The sequence below is a fragment of the Bufo bufo genome, chromosome 5, assembly GCF_905171765.1.
Source record: "Bufo bufo chromosome 5, aBufBuf1.1, whole genome shotgun sequence".
NCBI lineage: Eukaryota > Metazoa > Chordata > Amphibia > Anura > Bufonidae > Bufo > Bufo bufo.
Window position 1 is genome coordinate 509,491,915 of NC_053393.1, and position 20,725 is coordinate 509,512,639.

Below are 20,725 nucleotides of genomic sequence, written 5' to 3' on the forward strand. Positions count from 1 at the left end.
AAGCGGTCAACTGCTTTATCGAAATATTAGAATATTTCACTCTAGTATACAATATTAAACTCTACAAGTGGTCACCACTCCAGCTGTGGTAAAACTACAACTCCCAGCATCCTCCATTCACTTTTACATGAGTTCTGACAACAGCCAAGCAAGTGTGCATGCTGGGAGTGGTAGTTTCACCACAGGTGGCTTGCCGGAGGTTGCTGATCCCTGTTGTATGGGTTGTCTCTTGAAGACGCCCCCTCTCTGCTGACTGATCTTCTAATGTCTTAAAAGTGCACACAGATGGGTTATCCGGTGAGAAGGTTAGCCCATCTGGTGGATCCCACCCAAAATCCACCTCACTCCTGGAACTCGTATGGAGGAAGATTTTAATACTGATGACCTATCCTCTGGATAGGCCATCAATATCTGATCGGTGGTGGTCCTAAAACCCCCGCTGATCAGCTGTTTGAGAAGACACCGGCGCTCCTGTGAACGTCGTGTCCTTCTCAGTTCTTCCGAAGCACAGCTTCCACATTCACTTCAATGGGGCTGAGCTGCTCTTAGGCCAGGGATGGGCAAACTGCGGCCCTCCAGCTGTTGTAAAACTACAACTCCTAGTATGCCCAGTCTGCCTACCTCGATCAGCCTACAGCGGGGCATGATGGGATTCTGTAGTTTTACAACGGCTGGAGGGCCGCAGTTTGCCCATAACTGTCCTAGGCTAGCTGTGAGCAGGCCGCAGTACTACTACCGATGATCGGCGGGGTTCTAGGTGTCCAGAGGATACATCACTAAGGTTAAAACCCCTTTAATGCTGGACCCCTTCAGAAATCTTGCAGCATGCACTATATATATATATATATATGTATTATTTATATTTCTTTCTATATTTTGTGCCGTAAATACTTCTGAATGTCACTTCCTGGCGAGATCTCTAGACAGACCTATGGGCTGATATGGACATCGCCTTGTTAGGTTAGTGGAGTATGATGACAGGATCCAGGTCAATGCTAAATAATGGGGAGGAACTACATTACTCATCATCCCTTCTTCATCATACGTGACTTTTGTTGCTCTTCAGGTCTTGCCATTTTCTTGTCTATTTCTTCATACTTGTTTGGGCAATGACATTTAGTCTGCCATTTCCTGGGAATTCATGTATTCTCTTTACACTCAGATTTTTTCCTGATTATTATGTGAGTCAGTATTGGCTTTCCTGGAAAATAACCCCTGGGCGACCACAGGCGGCATATTAACCTTTTCTCAGGCTGGAATCAGACATGCAGTTTTTGGGGCCATAGCCAGAAATGGATCCACATGTGGGGTTCACCGATGTCCTCAACACCCAAGTCTATATCCCGCGGTAATCTGTCGTTTATTCAGACGTGTTTTAACCGGCGCATTTTAAATCTGCATGCGGAAACCTTGGCGAGTTTTTGAGAAATCGTACATCGTAACGTTAGATTTTTCGTCAGGCGGCGGGCACGTCCTGTTTTTCTGGTCAGTAGAGAGGACTAATCCTTCATCATCTGCCTCCCCGGCCGCTCTTACAGTTTGATGCTTGCACAGGCAGCGCTCTCCATTACTGTATGGAGGAATGAGAAGAAGCCTTGTGTCTGACACAATGGGGCGTATTTATCGAAGTGCAGCTCCGCAGCCTGAAATAAAATGGCAGAAAATGTGTCTTTTTCCGCCGTCTGATTGCTGCAGTTTCATGGTCTGATCTGAAAAGAACAGTTTTTTAGGTTTTTTTCCCGATCTGTGGTGGAACCATAGGATCTATTCTCAATTTGCCTTCAAGGCTTTTTTAACCCCTTGTGCTCTTTGTTCACTTGGGGCTGAGGGTTATTACGGAGAGCACAAGTTAGATTTAATTGTAGTAATGAGGACAAGTCTTATGTCGCTCCTTTATTCTTATGACCTCATACCCTCCCCAGTTAATACCCCACAAGATCATGCACTTAGTGATTGTCTATCCTTGGACTCCATTTTGCTTTTTATTCTAAATAAACCCAATGTTTTCTAGTTCATTTCTATTATACATCGTGTTTAAATGTGTCTTTATACTAGAGTTCTGGTTTTCTGATGCTGATTTCTAACTCGCCTGTATATAGACATAGTTAAAGGGAGGCTGTCAGCAGTTTTGACCATGCTAAACCTCTGACTGCACTAGGTAAGGCCTGGGGAGGGCAGCACAAACCTACCTTTTGTGGAGGTTTTCTTATCAGGAGTAGTGTGAATATGAACTTTTATTATGCTGGATTCTGTTTCTGCACGTGCCCTGGAGGCGGAGCTTCAAAGTGAAGTATTCTGCACTGAGCTGCTTCATAGCCCCTCCCTTTTGCTCAGATTGTCAGCAGTAACATCCATCCAAGAGACCAGTACAGCTGTCACTCTGAGCCGACGGGAGGGGCTATGAAGCAGCTCAATGCACAGAGCACTTCACAGTGGAGCTCCGCCTCCAGGGCATTTGCAAGCGCAGAATCAAACTTCATATTCACACTACCCCACAAAAGTTATCTTTGTACTCCTCTGCCCAGCCGGTACCTAGTGCTGTCAACAGTTTAACATAACAGTTGACAGAATACTTTTAAATACTAAAACTCTAGCTGTGTTAAATCAGCACTAGAGGGCACTACACTGAACTCAAAACTCAATAATAGGACAGTATATGCAGTGAGCTCCATCTAGTGGTGACTGTAGGCAACCAGATTATTTTTATATATTATATATTTTGTTTTCCTTGCATGGGGGGGGGTCTGAGCTTGGTGCAATTGAATTATTGACGCATTGATCAGATTGAGGAGCCATATTACTATCTGAATGTAAATTTTAGTTTTTAAAATCGCATAATATATCACGTGAACGAATTAGAATACATTTTCTTACTCCTGGCCTTTACTAAAGGGGTAGTTCATTAAGGGCAAGTGTTGGCACATGGGGCTGACTTGTAGTAGCTCAGCAGTCACAGCCCATTTCTTCTGACCATTGGTGGCCCGTCCCAGGGGTCAGACCCTCTGATCAATGATTGCTGGAATATACTAGCAATACAATATCAATTGCCCTGTCCTGTAATACCCCTTTAATATGGTAGGGTCCGTAGCAAATTCTTCTGTATTTCCATGGAAAGTACTTGGCAAGACTGAGCAATTTACTAGGAACTGGCAACAAGTAGGTAAATCTGATTCATCAAGCTACATGTGGTCTGGTATGGTTATTGTGGGTTGACCGTAAACGTGTTGCTGAGCTACAAGTACCAGCATGCTCCTTCCGTGAATTAAAAGAAAAAAACCCAGGAGGGCCTGAGGTATACTGGAAATCATCAGCTGCTTACCTCGAGATCTGATGGCTTTCTAAGCAATGGCTTGTATTACTATAGCATGGTAATTAGATAAAGTCTAATAATCATTTCCTTTCTGTAAGTGAATCTCTGCCTGGCACCAGCTTGACCCACACATTGTGCAAGCGCTCCGGAGGTTGCTGCATGGATGCATGTGATTAAGTGCCGATCGCATTTACAGGCAGGTTGTTCTAAGGGCTGAAATATCGAGACTCCGAGGTGCATTACAATTCGGTTGCCGCTGCAGTCCAAAAGCTATGCGGTGGTGCACGTCATGGAGCGGTTAGAGGATGCAAATCGCCATCAAACCTTAAAGGCCCGTTCACATGGCGGAATTTCGGGAGGGGCATGGCGACAAAATTCCCACAGCAGCTGGGGTGCCCTGCAGTTCCCAGGCCTGCAGTAGGGGCAAGTCCTTTTTTTTTTTTTTTTTGTCTGGGCGGTTGCCTCTTCAGGTGTTCGCTCAAGCGTTAGGGTGTCTTCACGTCACATTTTATGCCTCCGTTTGACGTATGCATTAGAAAAAAAAAGGATAGAAAATGCAGCACACCATGTTCTTGTATCCTGCACAGTGTAAAAAAAAAAAGTTGAAAAAGTCAAGCGCTTCCCGCCCCATAGCGTTTGATTCATAGGATCTCCAATTCTTTCACTGCCGGGTGCTTGAACATAGTCTCGTGCATGCGCAGGCTCTCTGAGCATTGAGCCTCTGAAGACGACCTCACAGCGGAGTGGAACAGCGCGCAGGCGCCGGCATTGCAGGGACACTTCAAGACTATCGTTTACATGGTGTGACCAGTTAAATAAGTCTTTTTTATTTTTTGGGGAGACTTTTTGTGCATGGTACAGAATAGACAGACCACTTCATAATCATGCTATAAGGTACTGCTGATGGTTTAATATGCATTTTCTAGGTTTTAAACAGATGGGAAAAACGTGATGTGAACCCAACCTTAGTTCCATTCAATAGAGCTAAAGGTAGGTTCACATCGTGTTTTTGCAATCCATTTAAAGTAAAGGGGTAAAAAAACATGTACGTTAACATACTGTATAGGTTTTTTTTTTTTAACAATTAAACTCTATGGTGATCAGATACCTCTGTTTGCAGCATGTTTTTTAATTTTTTTTGTATATATGTCAAACAGATGGCAAAAACATGATGTGAACCCAGCCTAAGCCGCGAGCCGATCCGCAGCCTTGTCCACAATAGAAAACATAGTACAAAAATCCACATTGTGGACATACCCTATAGCAGGGATGCTCAACCTGCGGCCCTCCAGTTGTTTTAAAACTACAACTCTCATCCTGCCCTGCTGATAGCTGTAGGCTGTCCGGGCATGCTGGGAGTTGTAGTTCTGCAACAGCTGGAGGGCCGCAAGTTGCGCATCCCTGCCCTATAGGCTGCGTTCACAAGTTCAGGATTTGGTGAGGATTTAGAAACGGTTTTGTCAATTAAATCGACGTCCAACTCGCTGATATTCTGCATCTAGTGCAAGTGATGGTCAGATTCTGTGAAAGCCGGGTGACAACCATATAATGGTCATTGCAGCACACTGGTTGTCGCACAGCATTTCTGAACAGCGCCCCCTCATTTTGACCAATATGGCTGCAAAGGTTATTCCACTGCATACTACCAATTTTCCATCTGGTAGTCTGTGATACTGTAAGACTCAATCCTGGTGGTGCTGTAGTAGTGACCATCTTGATGGAAGGAAAAAGTTAAATAAGTTACATTAAAGATGCTGTCCTCTAGCAAAGAGAGGTTCCTGCTGTGGAGGACTTAGTGCTACCATGTATTATTCAAATAGATGAGCAATATGCAATACTGCCTTTCTCCTGCAGAGGTCCCTGCAGTGGAAATGTGCAGTTTACCCCAGTTATTTGATCACTGGTGGTCTCCACGGTCAGGTAGGCAGTGATCAGCTGATGGCCAGTGGTTTCTCATTTGCAGTAGGACTTGTCCACTTGGGAGACCCCCTTTGATGTCAGATATGAATAAGTACAGGTCTGCGCTTGGTCACAATTTTGGTTCATATACAGTTGAGTTACGTTATAACATATTACATTACTTGTCCAGATCTAAGCAATAAGAAATCCTCGTGATGCCAAAGGCGGCTTCATCAACAATATTCTTATTATAAGCCTATGGGGGAAGTCAGACCACGGATTAAGTTAACATAACTAATTTTTCACGGTTTCTATAACCTCACGCGCTCTCGGTTTTTCACATTATGCGTGTCATTGCACAGATAGATGTGGAATTTTAAGAACTTTAAAGAGGACCTGACTGCTCTCCTCACATGTCTGTTTAGTGACTTGTTTCTCCCCAGTAAGTAACAGGCTTGGAGCATGTTGTGTCGTCTGTTTTCCTCCTGGAGATGTATTCCGGGCAAGACATTTTTTTTTTTTTTCATGCAGTGGCCACTAGGTGGAGCTCAGTTCAATGAGATCAACAGTAAGTATGAAAATTCTTATGCACTGAGCTCCCTCTAGTGGTGGCTGCAGGCAAACAACTTTGTAATAGAAGAGAAGCAGATTTATCAGTGTATATGGTGAGACCTGTGTACAGTCCATAAGACTTTACACATACATGCAGTGCTGGAATGTAGCGGTATACTAAAGGTGTAGTTGTGCTGTACAAGCGATAATGAAAAGCACAGAATAACCATCTTTACGGGACATTTTTCGCTGATGAGTGTAAGTTGGTGTGTCACGCTCATTTGTAGGCATAATGTTTGTGTCTTTCTCTGACTCTCTAGTTTTACTGTATGAATCCTGTGTGACGAGTGCGCAGTTCATTGTGAGATTAGAGTCCATTTAATCCAACTCATCCTGATTTAATGGATGCGTTCTCTACAGTTGCTGTGCCTCTTGTTCTGAATTGACTTTATATATTTAATATGTCATCTGTTGGATTTGTTCCTTAGAGGGGTTATTCATTATTATTATTTTTATTTTTTTCAATTTCAACATGCCCACCATGCCTAGACTTAAGAAGGGCACGTCATTCTAGCCTGGTTTCAACCGACAATGTACGGGGGTTGCGCCTGTGCAGTCAGGCAGACTTGGGCACTATGAGCTGTCTGCGCCTGAGGCTACCTGCCTGCGCAGACACAACTTGCGAACATTGTGTATTGAAACCAGGCTATGATCGCGTACAGCATGTGGTCCCAGAAGTGCCCGCAACGGAATTAGAGCAGAGTCCACGGAATATGTTGTCAGAATTTTCTTTTTGTACAGGGTCATGCACACGAACGTGTGCCGGGCCGGCCTTGCCCATGCTGCGTGGTCCGCAATGCATAGGCGCCAACTGTGTGCCCGCCGTCAGCGGACACGGACCCACTCTGTTCCACGCGACCCATTTAAAACTGACACAGCCGGGCAACGGCCATGTACATGAGCCCTAAGTCTGGGCACTGTGGGCATGTTGAGATTTATTTAATTTTTTTTAAAAGGATACCTCCTTTAAATTAAAGGGTAGGTCCACCAATTTTGTTGCTCCGGTTCCTCTAAAGGGAAAAGTCTTTGCAAATGCTGTCCGCTACAGACTATTGCGGCATTGTGACAGTGCTGACTGCACTGGCACGGTAAGTGCGCCAGCGCAATTAGGAGCGGGGTTACAGCTGTAATACAAAGCCCTATAAAGGGGGCTCCCGATGCTGATGACCTATCTGCAGGACAGGTCATTAATATCCAAACTGTGAGGCTCCAACAACTTGCATCCCCACAGATCAGCTGTTAGCACTGTGAATGGGGAGAGAACTACAGCTCCATTCAAAGTGTAGTGGTCCGGCCTGTTTACTACAGCTGAGGTGCAGTAACCCAGCCCGGCCACTACAATTTGAAAGGCGCTATGGTTCCCATTTCATTCACGGGTACGTTCTCCAGCCAGGTCTGAGAGAATAGTATTCAGCTGCTCTGTGGTGTCTCTGCAGGAAGGTATCTGCAGTGTAATCTGCCCAGATATTCTGTCGTTTTGGAGGACTCAGCAGACCCATACGTTACAGGGACGGTGCATTGTTTTTTAATGGACATTATGTAATGCTTCATTTCTCCTGCGGGTGCGCTGTAGGGAATTTGTATGCTTGCTGCCAGACTCCCCAGCTGTAGGACTCCATGTGATCAAATTTTTGTTGGGTGATCCTTCTAACAAAAAGCAGTTGTTAATAAGTTCTGTCCATGGGAGAGGATATTTGGACTGTTATCTCCACCGAGACCGGGCGATCACAAATGACTGCTAATAACGGTTTGGAAATAATTTCCTTCGCCTTTCCCTAAAATGTTGCTTTCTTTGCAAAATGTAATTGTAAAGCCACGTATCGGCCATGGTAGTCCCTACACGAGAGCCGCAGGTTGCCGGCTGCGGTATTCTAAAGCTGGCGCGGTATGTATAGGCCATCCACCCAGAGTGAAAAGCCTCCCTGTGGATGTATGCATTGAAGAAATCTCGGCGACGTCTTTCTAATTTTAGCTGGAATGTGGAGAAGGGGCAGCGAGCAGTCAGCTGAGCGCCTGCTCATGATTGTATGGGAAGCCACACTATTTGGGATGCAGAATAGAGCATCCGTGTCGTCATCTATAAGCTGCGCCGCCAAACGCTCTGGAGGGAGAGAGCGAGCCTTAATTGCTGTAGTGCAAGAGAAGGATCCGTCTCCTGCCAGCCAGGCTTACCTACATGTTGCAGAAGACATGTCCATAAGCACAGGCGGCCTCCTCCTCCTCCTCCAGCAGAGCCGTCCATACAGTGACATCTGCTTGTGCGAGACCCTGCAGCCTTAGAGGAAATGGAAATGAATAATCTCCTCCACCGCCCTGTCCGTTCTTTTGGTACCTTCCACAGAATTCAGCGTAGATGTATTTTTAGCTCTCTCTCGCTGGCATCGATATGACGGCATAATTCAGTCTTTTACACCAATAAGCAGCTTTTTTTTTTTTTTCTTTTTTCCTTACTATGCTTTATTTCCTGCCCAGCTGCAGTTTCCAAAGGATATCACAGCTCTGGTAAGATGCACAGAAGCCATGTCGCTCTATGGAACGTTACATTTTCATTTAATATGTCTGACATCCTTGCTTGTTAACACCGGAACTGTTCCCAGCAGCGCTTCATGGCTGTGCCTTGTAACTGGATGTGCATGTGCTGTCCATTTTTATTTTACTCTTATGTTGTTGTTTTTTTGTGTGTATTTTTATTGTTGGTTTTGTGCAGCCTCGTTTGTGCTGCAGCAGGTTAACAGCCTCGCCCTGCGTTCCCTGCTTTCTGCTGGGTTTATGGTTGCACACGTTGGCTTTTATAACCTTCTGAATGCAAGGAAGAAGCCAGCAGGCTGGGCTCTCCTGCGGTAAGCATGTCACGGGCTGTAATACGATACCACACCTGTACTGTATAAATACCTAAGGACGACACTTCCATTTTTTTTCTTCCTCTCGCTGCATCGGCAGGCGCTGCAGTCGGCTTAATCGCTCAGTACAGGAACCTTTCTATTTAGTGTGCTTTTAGGAGATGGTCCTACTGTACGTTCCAGCGCCTGCGGTTCTCTGCTAACCGGGGGGTCAGACTTGCTTTTGCCATGATTGCTGAAGTGCATTTTGATAGGCAAGGGAGCTGGGTAAAACGTGCCAAATTTAGTTTAACACTTTTTCGGAGAAGTCAGTCCCTAAGGCTGCGACGCAAGGTAAGGTCCCTACGATTGTGATAGGAGGATTTGTGCTCGTCCTAAGCTCATTCATAACTGAACTAAATACGTTTTGGGGTAACCTGTGTAGCTCTTATGCGATTAATTTGGTTATTTTTGCATGAAGCTTGGCTGATTTTATGTATTTTTGTATTTTTTCCCCCCTTGTCATGTCGATGGAAATAAGACCAGTATAGGCTTGTGCTTTATATAACAGCTTTACATTTTCAGGTGACTCCACGGTACAATAATGTAATTTTTTATTTATAATTTCCTAATTGTTCCTTGTCTCCATCTAGGCATATTCCCATGATGCTTACCTGAAGGGCAATGACGCCTATAGCGGCAATGCGCATTATATACCCGAACCTCCACCTATATGTTATCCCCGTGTAAAATCTGCACCTTCGGTGATGGCCCAACCGGCTGAGGTTTCACCTCAAGGCACATCTTTGGCTAAGCAAACTGTTCGGCCGGCAAGATTGCCAGCACAACCGGACAGAAACCACCGAGTGGAAATCCAAGTGCCTCCATCGCCAACCGAGCTTGTGAAATCGAACACTGCTGTATGCGTCTGCAATGAAGCTGTAAGAACTGTTATCGTGCCTTCTGGGAAGGTGGTAGAGCTTTCCTCAAGTAGACCGAATAGCGCCGGCACTTCACATCGGGTCGATCCTTGTGCGATCATCATACCAAGGACCACGTCTCCACCCTCTGCAGCTCCCCCCATCATGTCGATGGCAACTAGACAGCTTGACGCTGGACTTAAAAGCAAACCTCCAAGTTATGGAGGTCATGTTGACTCCCTTTGCAGTGCTAGGGCAATTGTCCCAGGTGAGGAATCGCCATCTCCTACTAATCATTATGCTTCAGGTTCTCCCCAGCAAATAGACTGGAGAAATTACAAAACCTACAGAGAGTACATAGACAACAGACGTATGCAGATGTATGGCCATAGAACTATACAGGAGCGACTGGACAGCCTTAGAGCAGCATCTCAAAACACAACGGACTACAGCCAAGTTTCTCCTATCCGTTCTTCAGTTGAGATCCGTCGCCGAAGTACATCCCATGACAGGGTCCCCCAGTCTGTCCAAATCAGGCAGCGGAGCGCTTCTCAGGAAAGGCTTGAAGACCCAGTCATAGGTTGGAAAGAGTGGCCCCGTAGTGCTTCCCAAGACACTCTAACGTCACCAGCCGCCATTCCCAGGGGCAATAGATCGGGGTCTTGTGATTACCTTACAAATAAAGCTGAGCACTATGGCAGTGACCCTCGTGATGCAAATGGTGAAAGAAAGCACAGCTATAAATGGACTGGATTTACTGAACAAGATGACCGGCGGGGTATTTATGATCGATCTAGACAGCATTCATTTCATATGTCCCTTAGAGGCCCAAACTTTCCTGCAGGACCCGTTGTATATAGTTCAGATCATAGGCGTAGGGTTTTGGGCTCTGCACATCCTTTGCAGAAGGTTCCTACTGACATTAAAAGCTCTCCCATATTGAGAAATTTTCAGAGTTCCTCTTGCAGATACTCAAATTCTCGGCCACCTGTCTCCGAAAGAACAAACTTTCCACTCACTAAAGCGAATTCTGTAAAAAGTACTTCTTCCTATGGACCTAAACCATTTTCTCTTAACATAAATTTAGATGATTCCATCATCAAAGACCAAAAAGCGGTGAACCACATAAGTAGAAGTGGGCCGTTAAACAAGCAGAAAACATCCTCAGCCGAGGCCGCCCATAATTTACATCTGGATGCAGTTATCAAATCTCCCATCGCTGCTTCTTCACCGATTCCCGGCAGACCTGCGAAGCAGGTGACAAACAGCTCAGCTACCTCCGATAACATGGACCTTCAGAATGGGATAAGCCCTACAACAACAGTCCATAGTTCTGCTGCAGAATTTGATTCTGTGGATCCCGTGGTCTTAAGGGATAAATCTCCGTCTGGCGGCCAGACTCCTCAGCCTTTACGACATCAGTCCTACATTTTTGCCGTCAATGAGCAGGAGCCTGTGACTGACGCAACCTGCTGGTTACCCAACGACGCCCGGAGAGAAGTTAAAATAAAAAGTATAGAACAGAAGAAGGCATCTGGTTCCAGCTCCCCAGGGGATTCTCTAGCATCCATACCCTTCATAGGTAGGTTATTGAACGTTGCTGGTTATCTTCAACTTCTTGAATTTTTTGCTATTCATGGTCACTGCTCACTTCTATATTGGAAATTGCACAACTAGATGTTTCTTGATGTTCCTTGATTGTTCCCTATGTATACCTTAAACAGCGGCAGTGCCTGAGTGCATCACCCGTCTCCTGTGGGCAATAATGGCCTCTGTTTAATGGATACATCAAGAGATTTTCAGCAGCGTTTTTATGAATTGGACTTTAGGGTTGTCCAGGACTAGAAAAAGATGGCTGCCTTTTTTTTTTTTTTTTCGAAAATAGCGCCACACCAGTCAAGAGGTCGTGTGGGGTATGACTGCTCAGACCCATTCACTTCAAAGGAGCTGGGCTGCTATACCAGACACCACCATGGACAGGTGTGGGGGGATATATATATATATATATATATATATATATATATTTTGGAATAAAGTAGCCTTGTTTTTGTAATATTGGACAACCCCTTTAGCGCATGAGTGGTCCATAGGCATCTGCCTAAAGGGGTTGTCCAATATTAGAAAAAACATGGCTGCGTTATTCCACTAAATAGAGAACTGGAATTTGCTACTGCTGATATTATAGATGAAGTACTAGTTATCCAATTCCTAAATGTGATCCTAAACGGTGGATCTTCTCTGGAAGGAGGAATGACATGCACCCAAGTTGTGATTATTCCTTGATTCATGGCTGCCTTTCCTGTGTGAGATCTTATCAGTTCATCATTAGCGTCCAGGTAGATCTCTGCCTTTCTTCAAGATGAGCCGTTTACTTGGCAATCTTCAAGAAGAAGCAAAAACCGCGTTTGTGCCTAGATGTATACCCAGAAGGCTGTTGCGTAAGCGGCTTCATTTACACGACCCATATTATGTGTAGGTTGCACCCTATCCCTGAGACGCTTATCTGCTATTTGCTTGTGCCATGCACTTGTATATGACTCAAATGTTTAATTATTGATTATATTATCTTGGCCCGTGTGGCAGGGGTAGACCATGTCAGATTGAGGACAGGTAAGCGTTAAAGGGGTTGGCCCAGCTCGTGCTTTGGTATCATATTGCTAGGATTTACCACCAGTGTCCATCTGGAGCTCCCACCTCTCTTTAGAATAGTCCCCCCAAAGTGAACAGTGGTGCACTGCGCAAGTTCAGCAACGCTTCGTTTGCTCCATTTCTATAACTCCTATAGAGGGGAATGGAGAGGTGGCCGTGCTTGCGCAGTGCTCTCTCCCTTCACGTCTATGCGACTTCCGGAAATAGCTGATCGTGCTCACTCAGTTCTTTTCCGAACTCCCATAGAATTGAATGGAGAGCATGCTGTGCATGCGCGGTGTGCTCTTTCACTTTGGTGGCCCTGTTCTAGACATGGCGTCCTAGCCATATGCCACCAAGTTGTGAGATGGGCCAACCCCTTTAAGACATTTCACTGCTCTATAATTGGCTCTATTAGATGTTTGTGGACTCCTAGAGTCAGTGTCGCCGTCATCTGGCCTGCCACCATTGACCAGCCGTGACCATGTCCACCCTTCTGTTGATGAAACCTACTGTCTATGTGCACATGGGCATCTTTTGAGTTCATGAATGACATGATTTCCAGTCCTGTTATACCCATTAGATCAGCAGTGCTGTAAAGCAAGACCTCTCTGCTGTGATTACTTGGGGAGGTTCTTGCAGTCATTTCAGGAGACGTTTCTGAAGGGTCTTCTACGGTACCGTGCCGCAGCCCACACTGTGCATTATTTCTGTGTGTTTTACAAGTCGTGAGCGCTGCTTATTACGAGTGTGTGTTTCACCATGCGGGCGTCTTACCACGTCAGCCTCAATTGTTCATCCTACACATTAACTCGTTTATCACGTATGTCTTGGATATGCAGTGTTCATGGGTAACATAATACATGCTTTTTGTACGGATGTAGCAGAGGTGGAATTGACATTCAGCTTTTTTTGGCTACATTCTGTACTCCAACAGTAGAAAATGGTTTTGGTGTAGCAGCTGCCGCGTGTATGAGGCCTCATGCACACGACCGTATGTATTTTGCGGTCCGCAAAAAATACAGTTGAAATCCGTGTGCATTCCATATTTTGCGGAACAGAACAGCTGGCCCTTAATAGAACAGTCTTATCCTTGTTCATAATGCGGAGAATAATAGGACATGTTCTATTTTTTTTTTTTGCGGAACAGACATACGGAAACGGAATGCACACAGAAACTTCCGTTTTGTTTTTTTTTTGCAGACCCATTGACGTGAATGGTTCCGCATACGGTCCGCAAAAAAAACTGAACTGACACGGAAAGAAAATACCTTTGTGTGTATGAGCCCTAACCCGTATACTCATTCATGTGCCTTTCTCGGCTGACTTTTGGATAGTTTTGGTGGTAAGGTTGGCTATGCACTGATGTTGCCGTTTGTGGACCCAGACCCGGGCTGTCTGCATCCGCGTGGCCGAACCGCAAACTATAAGCACGTCGTATTAATGTCCGTTTTGCAGACAGTAATAGGCAGTTCTACAATAGACGCTGAGAAAGGTGTGGGGTGCACACTGCTGGTATCCAGATTTTAAATTTACCTCTATGCTAAATACTGCTCTTGTTTTTGCAAATGGTGGGACTCTCCGCACCCAGAACCTACCCGTCCGAACTACTGACCTGTAGCTATGACGTGTCAGAAGTCTGTGAAAATGTCAGGTACTTCGTAGTACGGTCCGTAGACGGTAGAGCACACGCCTGCTGATGATCACGTGGACACGGCGCACGTCTGTTACAGTTTCGGCTTGGGTTCCTCCATATTGCACCACTTGACCTGCACAGGCTTGTGCAGTTGCATAGAGATAAAACATTGCGTAAAGAAAAATGGGGTTTGACTTTGTTTAGGGAGAAATATTTATTGCGTGTGACAGGCAGGGATGTGGGCCAGGTCTGCTCCGCAGCGTTCTGGCTCCGGGCCATAGGAGATAAAGGTGAATTCACTCTCACTGATGGGATGCCACTCACTTGTACAAACTGAAAGCGATGACTGGTTTAGCGGGTTAACCTCTTGTCTTCCCTCCTAATGTATAGTTTGCGTTGACTTTGATGTAGAGTGAAAGCAGCACATTAGCTAGAGGGGAATAAGTCGGTGTTTGCCGTTGACTATATAGACAGGAAATATGAAATCGAGTTTGGGGGGGGGGGGGGGGGATTTATTTTTTTGCAGTGTGTATAAATATATATACCATATTTTGCTCTATAAGACGCACCTAGGTTTTGGAGGAGAATAAGAAGTTTTTTCATTAGACCTCAGAATAGAAAACCAATGTTAATATGTTAATCAGACCTCAGCTCAGACCCCCATTCAGACCTCAATGTGAATGACCCTTAATCAGACCTCAGTTAAAAGCCCCAATATGAATACCCCCCCCCCCCATTCAGACCTCAGATCAGACCGCCAAAGTGAATGACCCCCAGACCTTAGATCAGACACCCATGCTCAGAGCAAATTAAATAAAATCAACTTGCCTCCTGCTCCAGACGCAGCTCCTAGGATGCAGCTCCCTCCTTCTTCCTGCCTCATACTATGGTGTGACCCGACGCGTACAGCATGAGGTCACAGAGTACGCCGACGTCCTCACGCTGTGCGCAGTCAAGGACCTGAAAGAGGTGAGTACAGAGCCCGGGGAGCGCTGCATTACTGCTTTCCGATCCTCTTGTACTAATCAGCGCTTCCATAATGGAAGCACTCATTAGTATTTGCCCCATAAGACGCACTGACATTTTCTCTCTACCTTTGAGGAGGGTGCGTCTTATAGTGCAAAAAATGTTTTGTTTTGTTGTATTTTTTTATCATCTTTTGCTACCTGGAAACAGTCTTGTCTATGAAGCATCTCGGGCTCTGTTACCATCACGTTTTAAAGCCTACATCAGAGGTGTATGTCAGAAGGGCCTCCTGAAGTATACCTCTGAAGGAAAGCTGTAAAATATCTCTGAGACCTATAGTCAGATGTCTTTCTGTTTAAAAATAAAATACTGAGCGGTATTTTTTTTATTTTTATTTTGCTGTATACTTTGTGTGGATGTGTGTAATAACGTAGGGGAGAAGAAGAAAAAAAAAAAAAATATTATTTTGGCCCCCTTCAGGTGAATAGAACCCATATCATTGGGCCATGTATGGGTGCGGCATGGGTGTTCACATGTTAACTGCAGTGCCAAGTCTGAAGCAGATAAGCGCACCAGGAATCTTCGCACTATCAGATCAACAGAGGTGGGGGATTGGCGAGGTGTAAGCTACTTTTATTTTTTGTTGGTGATTTTATTTTTTTATAGTGCCAGTATACCCCTTTTAGTTCTGACAGGATGCCTGCACCTAGAGGTAGATAATCCCTCAAGTGTCAGGGTAGGCTGGCCATGCACTTTAGATAGCCAGCGGACAGCTGTTTCTCCCCATATGTACACACAGAGACCACAGGCAGCGGCTTATCTCCCTTGAGAACAGTTGGATCAGACAGTGAAATCCAGCATGCCCAACCCTTCCGATTTCGGGGCACCACTATACGCCTTATTATGATCAGCCAATCCCTCTGAAATCAGCAGGTTCTTCTGTGTATGGTCAGCCTTAGTTCATCCACCATTTCTCTGTTATCTCTGTATATTGCTACATGCCGCTCCAACTAAAGTGCTTGAGTCGATACAGCAAAGAGAGACTATTGAAAAAAGGTTTGCATGAACGAAGTAAGCCAAAGTGGAGAAACAGGTTTAATTTGTCACCAACATGAATAATTGGAAAAATTTGCATCTACGGTAGTCGGGAAGATGGACTTTATTTATTTTTTCCCACTGAATTTTAAGTTCCTGGAGTGTGTATTTTCATTTTTACGTTGTAGCCTGTTCACCTATTTTTTTTTTCACGTTTTGATATTCGGCTGTGTCAGGCGGGAGAAACTGCTTTGCCAGGGCTTCTCACGACCTAAACTGCTCCATCTTGTTTTTAGATGCGACTCTCAAACCTCTGGTGAACATCTGCAGCCGACTGTAGGACACTTGCTCATCCCTTGGTCACAAGAAACTCATATGACCTTTTATGTTCAAGAGCCCTCAGGGACAGACGTCTACATATATACAGTCCCTTATAACAGCGTTTCCTATTATTTTTTCCACATCTGCAGAACATAAAAGAGCTTTACACCCTAAAAAAAAAGACCGAAACGAAGTACAGCCCAAGTCCTGGAATCATCAACTTCTCTCTAGCAGCTAAAATTTCCTCTTCGAGGTCGTCTTTGTTAGCGGTTCCTGAAAAAAAAGGTCACAACCAATATGGCCACCATTACTTTTTCCACCAGGGTACTTGCCCAAATTTCACAGGCTCCTGATAGACGCATAGCAAGATGGTAATGCTTAGATAACTGCCTATGTAAGCAACTTGATGGGTGAGAAGACCTGTTGGTTATTCAGGAATAGAGTCGCCAAGTTGAAGGTGTATACTGGTGGCCATATTGATTATCCAACCAATCTTTATAGTGAGTCTAGAAAAGACTTGAGAATTTGCTTTGGTTCAGTACAGAGAGGCAGGACTTTGTCACCCGAACTTCATCCCACATCACCTATGCTCAGACTGTACCTAAGAGTACGTTTGGTTGGCATTTGAGGAGCTTTTCTGGAGGGCGAGAGATAAATAACATGATCAAAATGCAGCAAAAGATTATCTTCTCACCTTTCCATGCACAGTGGCCCATACATTGAAGAGTTATCCCACAAAGAGCATTTATCACCTCTCCACAGGGTAAGTAATGTCTGATTTCTGGGGCTCTGATGGTGAGCTCATAGAAGTGAAATGGAGAGGTGGACTCGCATGCACAGTACTGCTCAGGGACCTCCAGTTCTCGGGAACAGTGACTGGACCCCCAGCGGTCTGAAGTAGTCCTGGAAGATGGGTGACAGGCAGGTGTGTGGCCCTTTTTTGCAGTTGGCCTGGTCACATCACTGCAGTGCCACCTGCACCTCCCTGGTGATCTCTATCGGTAAATACCCCCCACCATGTGTAGTACCAAATCAAAGTCCATTGTGTATACAGAAGACTCACTCAGCGTCTTACTTTTATTCCGTAGAGCTAGGGCACTTATCACGATTTTGCCATCTCCCATTAGAATAAATATTGCACCTCCCTTCTCCGTGTCAACGCAGAGGTGTTTACTCTGCACAGTGTCATTTCCATTGTGTTTGTCTTAGGAGGTTGTCATCTAGAAAGTATTATTTTACAGAGAGAAGATGCAGAAACTTATGTGTACTTTGTCATTTATATGCACTCTAAGCTTACATCTACTGTTTGTGAAGACTCCGGTTACCAGTTCATGTGGCTCTGACTGGTTGCCAAACTTGGACACTGGTTGCAATGGTTATGTTGGGTGCCCCATAGGGCTTTTATATAATGGTCTGCTAGGAGGGAGACCCTCTGTCTGAGATTGAAGTTGTCCACACTGGAAAGTGGACAACCCCTTTTAAGGGTTCATTTACATAGGCAGATAGTCTGCCCACAACTAGTGCCGATCAACGATATAGCAGATTGAATGGCGCTGGTTTACGGTTTTACATGGGGCAATGATTGTCTGTATCCAAGGATGAAAGTCGTTCGTCCGATTTTTTTTTGTCTCCATTGTATTCCCACCAACCACTGTATCTTTGTTAGACACAAGCTATGGGGACAGTGGGGCTAAATTTGCAGTCTAGACTAGACTCGGATATTAGGACGTTCGTATCCTAGGTGGTGGATGTTTTTAGACATTTTTCGAGACTGCACCCCCATAAATCTGACACTGCGAGATAAATCCTAGACCTCTGCTCAGTGTGTGACAAGGTTCATCTCCCTCCGCACCTTGTTTATGTCTGCGGGACATTGAGTCACTTTCCTGCAGCCAGGTCTGAACGTCATCAGGTAGACAACGACAGGAAAAAAACATTAATCATAACTATATTTTTGTGCACGTTTACGATGTAAGAAAATAAAAACATGACAGAAAAGAAGGAGCTCGTATCCTTCTCCTGCATGGTCATTGATGACTATACATTAATGGCCATTGACACCCTTCATAAAAAAAATTTTTTAGCACTACATTCCTGAATTTGTGACACCTCAGGTACAATATTGTAGTAGTAGTTCCTGAATTTTAAACAGGCTACCCTTGGAGGGACGTGGTGTTTGTCTACAGGGGGACACTATGTTGGTAAACCAGGAGCCTAGAATATGAATGAGGAGGAAGTAGGGAGCAGGCATCTCTCACAGGATTATGCCATTCACAATAGATGATGATCACAGTTTATCTAATCCCCCTCCCTACACAATGACTTCTGCAGAGACCACTTAGCATGCCCACAACACATTCTCATAGAAGTCAATTGGGGACAATTACTAAGAGCTTTGATATCCCCCCCCCCCCCCCATGCCTCTAGAGCAGGGGTGCACAACCTGCGGCCCGGGGGCCACATGCGGCCCTTGATACCATTCTGTGCGGCCCCCAACCATCTTCTAACAGACATGTATGCCTATGTCTTGTGGCTGCTCACATGTATTTTTCATGTATTTCTCCCATTAGATGGAGTCCTGGAAGTGCAACTAGACATTAATGGTATATAATGTGTGTTCAATATGCCATAAGTACAATATTTCAGTTGTTAATACACCTTTAAATTTTTATTTCGGCCCTCGTCATTGGTTCAGTCTGGCAATGTGGCCCCCAACCAGGAAACGTTGTGCACCCCTGCTCTAGAGGATGCACTTAATTTGTGAAACGCCTCATCATAACTTAAGTCCATCCCCTGGCAGTGCGTGCGCCTAGAATGAAATCTGTGCGAGCTCACAGCTGGAATAGATTTCCCTCATCATTTACTGCCGTAAGTGATGATAAATCTACGGGCCCACGCTACTCCTCCTTTTTGGCAAGTGGTAAAGACAGTGTACAAACTCTATTTGCACAAAACTTTTGCGCGAACGCTATTTAAAAGTGGGCAAACCTAAGGTTTGTAACATTTTTACGATCGTTTTCCGGCATAGGAGGTTGATAAATGACCACAAATGAGTCATCTCCTGACTACTATGTTCTAAGTGTCTGCTGTAAAAGACACATGGTCCATAGAAACCTGTACAACACGGCTGCCCCCATAACCATGTATTGAGAATAGAATAAAAAAATTACAATCAGAACATAACCCCTCTAACTTTTAACCAGTTTTTATCTCCTGTATAATGTTAAAAATGAAAATCGGACATCATATAGTCTGACAATCTCTAACAAAGCTAGAACCAGCCCTGTACCTCTCATGGATCCAGAGATCTCCCCAATCATTGCTCTGCTAGATTTAGAGCAAGCTGACAGCTCAGGGGGCGTGTCCATGCTCTCCCTATCACAGCTCGGGGGGCGTGTCCATGCTCTCCCTATCACAGCTCAGGGGGCGTGTCCATGCTCTCCCTATCACAGCTCAGGAGGCGTGTCCATGCTCTACCTATCACAACCCAGGAGGCAGCTGAAGGATAAAACTGAGCATGTGTGGCCATCTCAGTGAGCAGGACAAAGAAATAAGAAATTAAGTGGCACTATTCAAATACATTTTAATGAATAAATCGGTAGCTATACAAAATTTTTAATTGCATGCAATTACAAATGTATTCAGATCCAGGTGCTGGTTTGAAAACTGTAGAATAGTTTTCGTGGGACAACCCCTTTAAGTTTAGATGAAGCACTGTTATACATTTTTGTTAAACTGTCCACCCAAAAATGAACTGTTGTGTGGGTGACGCAGATGGTAACACATTCCTGATTAAACATTTTATGTTGCCCTTGAAAAAACGATTGGTTTGGCATGCAACAGGCCTGACAGAGCGAGAGCTTTGTCTTCTATTAGTTACCCTATTTCATACACCATCAATCTAATGACCCACAAGGGCATTTCCAAAAAGAACCCCTTTAACGGGCGTGATTATTAGTGCATTCAGATATGTTATCATGGTTACATTAGTTAAATAGACAACTTGGAATAAAGGCTGGGACTGATGGAATCCTTTCTGCCAATTGCCTTGTCTAAACGAAATCTTACTGAAAGGGGTTGTTTAGTTTAAAAAAAAAAAAAAAATCTTTACTTTACATTTTTCCCTAAAAACGGGTGAAGGAAATCAGACCTTATACAACCTCTTTAAAGGGGTTCTCTGGGAATTAAGAAAATGAAAATGCGTAAATATTACTTTATTATAACTAGATTCCCAAATACCTTTCATTAGTTCTAATGGCTCGTTTTGTCTAGGGAGCAATGATTAGGAGAAACAAAATGGCCGCTGTCCTATTAGCACACACAAAACCTGTCCTAATCACACAGGAGGACAAAGTACTTCACAACACTGAGGTAAAGAGCTGCCTCATCCTCCTCTCTGCTCAGCTTGTCAGGGATTATGATCCTGAATACAGTTTAATACGATATTTAGCTGAATCTTTGTGGGAGTGGAGTTCATGAGGAGATATGAAGTACAGAGAGGATGGACAGGACAGACTGTGGTAATGGAGACTGCATACAAGTGCTACTGCTTATTAGCTACATCTGCTCATGAACTCAG

General features: G+C 44.7%; 1 protein-coding gene across 6 annotated transcripts in view; it reads left to right on the forward strand.

Moving 5' to 3' along the window:
- Positions 1-20,725, forward strand: part of ARHGAP21 (Rho GTPase activating protein 21) — a 141,667-nt gene that overhangs the window by 90,023 nt on the left and 30,919 nt on the right. For 3 of the 6 annotated variants that reach the window (XM_040434403.1, XM_040434405.1, XM_040434409.1), the window contains exons 7-8: positions 8,294-8,323; positions 9,294-11,142. In XM_040434403.1, the coding sequence (XP_040290337.1) occupies positions 8,294-8,323; positions 9,294-11,142 (1,879 nt within the window). Of the gene's footprint in view, positions 1-8,293; positions 8,324-8,754; positions 8,995-9,293; positions 11,143-20,725 lie in introns of those variants that run through there. The other 3 variants (XM_040434406.1, XM_040434407.1, XM_040434408.1) reach the window with 2 other exon arrangements.